The sequence below is a fragment of the Ixodes scapularis genome, unplaced genomic scaffold (genome assembly GCF_016920785.2).
Source record: "Ixodes scapularis isolate PalLabHiFi unplaced genomic scaffold, ASM1692078v2 PGA_scaffold12__126_contigs__length_90152505, whole genome shotgun sequence".
NCBI classification, from domain to species: Eukaryota; Metazoa; Arthropoda; class Arachnida; order Ixodida; family Ixodidae; genus Ixodes; species Ixodes scapularis.
In genome coordinates this window covers 15153452-15163020 of record NW_024609838.1, presented here as the reverse complement: position 1 = coordinate 15163020, position 9569 = coordinate 15153452, and the positions used below count along the sequence as shown (strand labels likewise).

Sequence of the window (9569 nt, the reverse complement as noted above, 5' to 3'; positions counted from 1 at the left end):
GACGGCAGTCAGTGTGTCGCGATGTGCACGCACGCCGGTGAGGGCGCCGTGGGGCACAGCGCGGTAAAGCCCCTTGATAAAGGCGTTTTTTACAAGTACCGCCAACCATTGTTATGGAAACGCGCGAGACACGTGTCGCGAGCGGGTGCTCCGCCGCCATTCGCTTCCAAGGGCCACTCATTTTAGTGCTGCGCCGCCATATGCTTCCAAATGCCGCTCGAGACACGTGCCCCGTGCACTCGCGCATTTGTCGCTACTTGTAAGACAAACGCAAACACATCGAGGGGCTTTACAGCGCGGTACAGAGCGGCCATCCGACGGTTGACAGTGGCCTGGCGGTCGCAGCAGAGTTGCTTTATTCGGCGTGAAAATGGTCGTATTCTTGGTTAGTTTTTGCTTGCTCGATTGCGAGAAACAATACGCTCCACCCTATCTCACACCCCGGTGAAATAGCGTGAGTCGCGCGAATGGCAGAAGCTTATATTCAAAGCGCAGATGCCGGTTGAGAGCGGTCAGATACTTACAATCTTGATTCTTTGAATATTTTTTTTTATTTTGTTTTGTTGTTATAGAAGAATGATTGTCTATCTCACGCTACATACCAGCATTAAGACAGCGAAGTTTGAGTATGGTATAATATGCGATGCTTTCCTCTCCACTTTACTTTCTAAGCTCGTTTGTTTTTTCGGCAACTGTACGTTCGGCAGAGTTTTAGATATCTTGTTTTCTTCTGGTGTCGATAATCTTTTGTTTTAATGTAGCATGCATTAATAATGCCGAGCTTTTCTTGACTTCTGCATTTTCAGCCAAAGCTTATAGACCAGGAAATGTCTGAATTGATTTCATCTACAGAGGATCCATTACATTAAAATAAACACAAAGACTGTCAAGATAAATGGAGCAACTTCAACTGCTGTCTCCATTGAAGAGCAATCCCACTTGGAGAAATTTGTTGTCTCTGACGTCATACAGCTCATTTAGACCTTTTTTTCTCCTTCACCAGTTTTGTTTTCAGAAGGAAATGTAATCGCGTGACGCAGTAGATTTTTTTCTTGGAATCAGACGATACTGTTTGGCGAATGAAGAGGCGTCGCTCGGCGTCCAAAAGGAGTGTTCCTCCTTGCATGTGTTGTAACCCACGTTGCACACCGGCACAAAACACCACCGCTCTGTCCTTTTCTTCGCCGTACTGACATCGCTGAGAGTCCCTTGTCTTTTCGGCACAGCTAGCAGCCACACAATATTGTAGCGCTTCGCACACAACGCAAAACAAGAAGAAACAAACACGCCCCAAGCCAGCCTCGCTAAACGCTGCCCGACCTACCTCTTGGCCCCGCTGTGACTGGCACCCCCACCCCAGGCCCCTGTGGCAGAATTGAACCACACGACACCCAGCTCCTATGGAGAGGCCGACACAGTCGGCACACCTCCCAGTTCCACTACACACTAGCAACGTCGCCATTAGTAACATAGCTCCTAAAATAAATATGCAATAGTTCTTTTTTCTTTCCGAACTGGAAGGTTGCCGTCGAAATCGCTATATACCATTTTCCTGTTACCACACTGGCTAAATTGCTCATCTACAGCTGAGACACCAGACGCCCACCGAGGCACACTCACTTCCGGCTGTACAAGCATACACACATTTTGTTCCCCTGTTTGCAAATCATTAGCTTAGCGTGCGATTTTCACAAGCCAGAACGCGCGTGTTCGTCGCTTTGAAAAGCGAGCTAATCACGAGCCATACGCACGTATAGGCTGAAAAAGGCACCAGCCAGAAGCTGGTCAATAATCACTGCCACGAAGAAGCTACCTGCCGTTCTAATTATGTGAGTGACTGTAGAGGGCTAGAAATTGTTGATTCGTGACGTCCAACTAAGGCGGTAAACTTGGATGCTCGTCCAGTGCCATTTCTGAAAAAAAAATATATATATATATATTGTCCTTTCTTACTTTACCCAACGCCTCCTTTCGTCTACAACGTTTCTCAACGTCCCTCGGTCTCAACCCGAAAAGAACATATTTACATATGTGAATGCGCGTTTCCTCCCACAGGTATACGTTGACTCCGAAACAAAGAGGAGCAGCCTCAGGCATTCGTGTAAGAACAACCAACAGACGCACAAGGATGAACATTTCTTTTGAGACCACAATTTAATACGAGCTTGAAGCAAAACGTATCAAATTGAAACTGGCGACGATAGGCACTCTGGCAACTAAAGCCTGATGAACACACAAAAACGCCAAGCATGGAACTCTGGTGCAGAAACAATGCTCCCATGGACAGCAGCGAAGGCCACGCGGCAAAAGGCGCTCCCGTAATACTTATTTGTTTAAATTTATTATTTAAATTATTTGCGCCAGACACATTCAGATGCCGGTAGTTCAAGTGTGTAAACACGAGTGTATACTTGTAAACGTTGGGTTGCCCCATGTGGCGTGACAACAACAGCCACGAATAGAGCTAGGCTTCAGAGTAACGACCCTCCAGCCATCTTGGTGCTTGGAATAATTGTTGCCAGCTAACGTAAGCTTTATTTGGAATAGAAAGAAACGCTTTTACGTTCTCTATAAATGTTAGAACGGTCCGCGACAAAGCAAAACCGAATCGCCCGAGCTTTCTGACAGCTTTCCGCTCGAGGACACAGCGCACCCGTAACAAACACTAGGACAACGTTCACAGTCACACCAAAAGAAAGGGACACTTACACAGCGCTGTGTAAGTGTCCCTTTCTTTTGGTGTGACTGTGAACGTTGTCCTAGTGTTTGTTACGGGTGCGCTGTGTCCTCGTGCGTCATGAACTACCAACTCGCCCGAACTTCTGTTTTAACAAGCTTTCCGCTATTGCTTGATCGATCACATCCTCTGGGCACGTATCGGCTAAGGTCGAAGCTTGGGCTAGGTGGTGAGACATATTAAAAGGTGTACAACAGTGCAACAGACGAGGGACGAGAAGTAGGAGGCCACAGACAGATCCCCAAAATTGTAATGGTCGTAACCGCACAATAAATATTTGCTTGGTCAGGAAAACACACACACACACACACACACACATATGAACACGAAAATGTAGTCAGTCATGTTTAAACAATATACATCGTAAGCACAAAAAAAAAAAAAACGGATCGCACGCGCAGGTTCTACACTAGTCATGTACAAGGAATTCTATTTCCCAGCCATACGGCAATAGACGGGCATCTGACACACTCAGCGCCTAGTGCCACTAAATAAGCTACGCTTCAGAGTAACGACACTTGGCCATATTGTGGCTTAAAATCATGGTTGCCAGTTATCTGAAGCTTCATCTGAATTCACAGGAAACGCTTTTCCGCGCTCCACAAATGTTTAAACAGTTCCCGACAGAGCAAAGCAATAATGCATGACTTTCCTAACACCGAGTCTAATGCTGATTAAGTCGCACTTTTGTATCATGACGATCGACAGTTGCGTCTGCTCTGCATACGAGCCAAAATGGCGGCGCCCACAACAATGTCGGGGAACGGAGTGCCGATACTCTAAGCGCAGCTTATTTAGTGGCTCTATCAGCGCCTAATCTCGGTATCTCTAAGGGGGATCGGTGGCCGAGTGCGCCATAGCGCACACCAACTCGGAGCACACGCAGCACATGCAGCCTCTGCACGTCCAGGATTCCCTCCACGTGCAGGAAATCCTGGATCCTTGGGTCCTCAATCCCAGAAATCCTAGATTGAATCCCCATCCCTGCCCGTTTCGATCTGGATGAGCATCGTGTACCGGCGTGCGGTCATGTATCACTACTGCGTGGTGCACGTAAAAGACCCCAGGCTAGAGCTGGTACTGCACTGGCTAAATTTCTCATCTACGGCTGGGAGACTCGTCACCCGTTGAGGCAGACCAAGTTCTAGGCTGCATAAATATACACACAACCCAGTTATTATAAATATTTCAAACGCCTCCATAATTTTACGTCTCATTTGATCATGATGGCTTTTCACTTTTTGAGTCTTTCATTCAGACAACAACCGGCGGTATTCCAGAGTTCCAGCGAAGTGAAATAGTGAAACGCCATTGTGATCAAATGACACGTGAAATTATCGAGGCATTGTAGCTACCTAGATCTTTCGCTCTGTGTGTCAGCTGCCCGTCTCTTGCCTTATATGGCAAGGAAATAGATTTCCTTGTACGTGCGCCTGAGATACTTTTTTTTTTCTCTCTTTTTTTTTTTTGCGATTACGGTGTATATAGTTTAGGCATAGCCGTCGTATCTTTTCGTGTTTTTTTTTTTCCTGACCAATTAAGTATTTATTGTGAGGTTACGACTAATAGAATTTAGTTGAGAGTCAGCGCTGTGTCTATGTCCTCCTACTTCTCGTCCCTCGTCTGCTGCGCAGTTTTACACCTTTTAGGCGTGTCTTGGACACGAAGTCTGCGTCGGCATTCGGCGTGAGCTCGGCTCAGCTCGTATATGATACGAGTGTGACGTCGGCGTTCGGCGAGGACTCGGATCCAATCGCGTGCTTCGTGTCCTAGCAATGGCGACCGCCAATGTTGCCCGATGAGCTTTCGGAAGTGGTCCGTTGCGGCCGCTGTGCACTCTAATGCACCGAGATGGCGGCGCCCACAAGAAAGTCTAGAAATGTACAGGGGGTATTCACTGGCGGCCATAGCCGTGTCCGCAGCTGCCGAGCGCGTTCCGATAGCGAGCTTCCGCGGTTCTTGCGCGACGTGCATTCCACACGATCGAGAATACCGGTCATAGCGGCCAACAAATATGAGCCCCCTACGAGCATGCGCGGTGAACGGGGCACGCAGATATGGCGTCCAACGACTACATCGTCGATACTCCGAGCGTGGCCTATGTAGCGGTAGTCATCGATGGAACAAGAACGGCGGGGCGTGCCTTTCGAGCGTCCGGTGTCCAGCACGTGCTCCGTGCCTTACGTCGTGCGATAGCCTCCTATATACTGACAAAGCCTGGCAGATCGCCACGGGAAGCGGCCGCCGAAACGGAAGAAAGTGGAGCGGCAGACAACGGATGAGAGGAGAGCCACGTGACTGGCGCCCCGCTGCGGCGAGACGCCGAAACACACTTCTCCCGAGCGAACAAGCGTGTTTACTGTTCTCGCCGCCGCAAAAGCTGTGCGCTGACGTCCAGGTTCCCCGACAACTGACTCTTGGATGCTCTATGCTAGCAGATCCTCGCGCTCCAAATCTGCGGCCGGGCACTCTATGGTTCCGTCGTCGAACTGCCGGGCTTTGTGATTATGAAGGGGGCCTATGGGCTAGTCTCGTTCCCCGCAAACGATGCAAACGAGAAAGCCGCGGTCATACAGCTGCTAATACGTCATATAGAGAACAGTCTCCTGACACTGTATGACGCGCGTTTCTTCCTCGAATGACAGCTCTGTCACATTGGTCATACATCCATACATATACGGTCTCTATAGACGTGTTCGAAGAGCCTACATATATGTATGAAGCTTACTGCTTCAAACGTGCTCGAGGTGCGTCCGCGGATAAATCTGGCATCACGTCTGCCGAGCGTGCCTTTTGGTAGGAGCAGCATGACCGCGGCTCGAATGAGTCCGTACAGTCTTCTTTCATCCCGTTCTTCCCAGACATAAGAAGACATTATCTAGGCGTAAACAGCGACGAATAAAACGCTCCCTGCAGGTAACGATGAAGGTGGTCGGCGAGCAATTGATTAACCATGGTTGGCGAAGACTTTCTAGTATGCGCGCATGAATGTAGTACATTGCATCTTTGCAGACGACGGATGTGCTCTTGAATACAATTCCACGTACTATATATGTACAAGTGGAAATACGACTCCGCGGAATGCTCCGGCGGAGACGTGAACGGTGCTCGCGGGTTTCGGTCGCAACAAACCAAACGAGTAACGACGTTCGTGCACGTGTCGTGAACGCAGTCCCTCTCCCTTCGACGAAAACAACAATGTTTTTATTTGGCACGCAGAAGAGGAACAGGCGGAAACAACACGCCCATTACTCGATAATTGGTTTCCTCGGCTTGCACTTTGGGGTTATTTAACGATCGATAACAAAGCCGCCGCGGGCGTGCGGTTGCACAACTCTGTGAAGTGCGAGAACAACTTGGGAAATGAACGAAAACAAAATATGTGACCCTTCGAGACAAATAATGATCTCCACGTGCAATGCGAAAAAACAAAATCGCAATGAAATGCTTCTGTGCTACAAATACTAACGGAATACAACAAACATATAGTTTCCAAGGTTAGTCAGGCGCTTTACCAGGCGGACACCTGACGATTACCTGGGCGAAGCGCGGATTTAACCGCATTAAAAACAAGAGTGTCGACGAAAAGCCGAAACGATAGTTCACGCTGGAAGGAATGTGTCGTCTCGTCTTCTTAACAACCAAGATAAAACGTTAAAAAGCTAACAGTCCGACTTGATGCTTGTTCGGTGTCAAACAAGCGCTATCCGAGCGCTTGAAATGATAGAGTTTTCTTTGTGTCTGATGTATGTATGTGTGTGTATGTCTGGCGAGCGCTTGTGAAAAGAACGCAGTTTCCCCAGTGTTTTTCCGCGTTCCGCTAAAATAAGAACGAAAGCTGATTCCTCGTTCCTTCTCAGTCTTGAAACGAGTTCCCGGCGCAAGTTACAGTGATTTAAAAGGAACGCGTTCCCGTTGCATTTCTAAGGTTGGAGGGCGTCGTTACTGTAACGTTCAATTTGCCTAAGTAATAATATATTTTGCCTGGTAGATAAAATAAAGCTCGCGAATGGAAATAACCACGTCGAACCAACGCGTCGACTTAGTTCCAATTCTTTGTTCAACTATCGGAGCTTGAAACAGTCTTTAATGAGAATCTTAAATACTCACTAAATTCGGCTAAAATTGTGGATAAATACGACAACAAAAAAAAGTGACGTTTCTGTGAAAACGTAAAGAGCTCCCATTTCAGTTCTACCGATGTAAGATGAAACGGTGGCTCTCTGTTCCGTTTAAAAGGAACGCTTTCGAGGAACGCCGTTCCGTACAAGAATGATTTTACTGAGCGCACTCGCGCTTGTGTGACGCACAACTCGTGAGACGGAATAAAAGACACGTATACGTCCTCTGATTTTCCAGGAAAAGACGGCAGAACGCCCGAGTGCGGGAAAAAAAAAATTCAAATCCCGCGAGCTTATGCGTAGCATCTTCTGCTAGCTGGTGCGTCTACTCTAAAGCTGCTATTCAGCGGGATTTTTTTTCCCTCCCTTTAAAGTCGAGTGTCCTGCATAACAACCATCAAAGCAACAACAAACGGGAAAAGTAAAAAAAAAAAAATAGCTGAGCCTTTTAAAGTTTTTTTTTTTTTTTTAGATCCCTGAAAGCTGCGAGTTCCATCCGGACTGACACTTTTGCAATTTGTACAAGGATCGCATCTCCAGGGCCACAGTCGCTGAATACGCTCCGCTGTAGAGTAAAGACAGGTCAGCCATATTGGTGCACACAATCAATGTTGGCATTTGTCGCCGGCTTCTGCCTACTCAACTAACGGACGATGCAAAGAGGCACTTTGTGTCGTCCTGCCTGTTAAAGCAGTACACAACATAGCGATACGATAATGCGATGAACTCCAAACACAGCGTGTACACCGATCAAGAAATGACATTTCAGTACAATAACTCCAAGCACTAATAAATGCGGTGCCCACGAGCATTACCACCTGCCAACGTCTGCGCGTGACGTCACCGTTAGTGGATCCCCGACCCGCCCCAAGCGGTAGACACGCTGAAGCTCGGCGAGAGTAGACGCAAAGTGGCAGACGCGTCCGTCTTAGCGTTACCGCGTGCTAGCGTCGCGGTCGTTCAGAGACGCTACAAAACGTGCTTATGGCTACGCTGACGCAAGCTATACGGCGCAGCCTAGATTCACTATTGAGGACGTTTGAGGTGGGTTGTCTTCTAGGTAGGCGGTATTTTACCCGTACTGCCACGAGTCCCTGGCCACCCTGGCACGTAAACGAATGTCACGTCACGCGAACACACCAATGACCTTCCTGGCGGCTTCCAGAACTGAGGAAAAAGAGTGGCGATACTCTGAGCGTATAGAGTGACTCTAAACAGCACAATGAGCAGCGAACGCGGTATTTTCCCAGCCGACGCTTCACTTCCTGATGCTGACGTGGACGAAGATGCTGGCCGGCACCAGGGACAGGAAGGCATTGTTGCGGAGGTGCACATGGCGATAGCCCTCCTTGACGGCATCGAAGGGCAGCGCGAACTTGGCCAGCTTCATGTTCTTGCCCATGCGGCTCTCGTCCTTGACCGTGAACATCACCATGGCAAGCTGGGGGACGCGGATCGGGAGCTCGAAGGTCTCGTCCCACTGAGGGTTAAAGCCTGCATTGGGAAAGACGCGACGGTCCGCTAAAATGACGCTTGACATGGACACGCACTTACGTCGCTCTTCAGCGTCGACGTGCAGGTTGCCCCAGATGTGTTGAATTACGTTGTTGTGAACAAGACTACGGCCACGGTCACACTAGAGAGTTTTAGTAGACCGTGTTTCCCCTTCCGCTATCCCTCCGCTACGAAGAAACCGCCACTGCGCCTGCCTGCTGATGGCCTTGGCTGTAGAGTTCCGGGTAGCGGAGGGGCTTAGCGGAGGGGGAAATACGGTCTACTAAAACTCCCTACTGTTAATACGTCATGCAAAAGACTGCAGACATTGTCTAAAGCATGTCCTTCGAACATGCTTAAACCAAAACAGCAGATAATTCTGTCGTCACGTATGCACCCAACACCGTGTATTTTGCCTGATGCACGAGAAGTAGGCTGGCCGGCTGACGGGAAAAGAACATACAGCAAGACGGCAACCAGTGCTTGGATACCGTAATCGGCCATGAAGAAGCTACGTCTCTGACACTTCTAGAACGTTCTGTTTGTAAAGCAAACATCACTGCACTCGTGTTGGCCAACTGTGAAGCTTTGTGGGATGCTTTGCCTTTTTGCTAGTCTCTGGTATGTCCTCGATATGGACAGATCTCACGGTCGTCCTTGAACAAAAATATCTGAAGGCACTGATCTGGACGGTTGGGGGCATTTCTTAATGACACGAATGTAGACGACAACCCCCGAAGATTATCGATGGGAAAGACCTACAAACTCTAAGCGCTATGACATATATGTGTGATGGTTCAGTATGCTGAAGACATTTCTCGGTGACACCATTTAAAAAGGAACAATCACTACAAATTAACAGTCACCATTAATGGGGACGCTGGAACCAGCGACGTCACCTCGCTGCAACAGAAGTTCAGCAGCCTTCTTAAAGTTTACTGTTCGTGAGGTGTTGTGGAATCGAGATTATAAAGCCCTCTTGTTGGTTTTTGACACATGTAGCAGAGACCCGCTGAACTATGAAAAATAATCAACAGGTCTTCTTTCTATCTAAGCACTTTTTGATTATTATTACGTGTGTGTGCCTTATGGTATAAGAAAAGAAATAGGGTTAAATGTACAAATGTAGTCCAATTTCATGAAAAATATCTAGGAGAATGCGATGGCACGGGTCATGAATCCAGCGCTGAAAGTCTGATGACCGGTTGGGGTGAAGG

General features: G+C 48.2%; 1 protein-coding gene across 2 annotated transcripts in view; it reads right to left on the bottom strand.

Annotated features, from left to right (window-relative positions):
• Positions 1-5919: 5919 nt before the first annotated feature.
• Positions 5920-9569, bottom strand: part of LOC115323229 (1-phosphatidylinositol 4,5-bisphosphate phosphodiesterase eta-2) — a 56992-nt gene continuing 53342 nt past the window's right edge. For both annotated transcript variants that reach the window (XM_029983612.4, XM_040499317.2), the window contains exon 18: positions 5920-8352. In XM_029983612.4, coding sequence (XP_029839472.2) covers positions 8117-8352 — 236 coding nt within the window. In that variant the 3' untranslated portion in view covers positions 5920-8116. The remainder of the gene's footprint in view (positions 8353-9569) is intronic.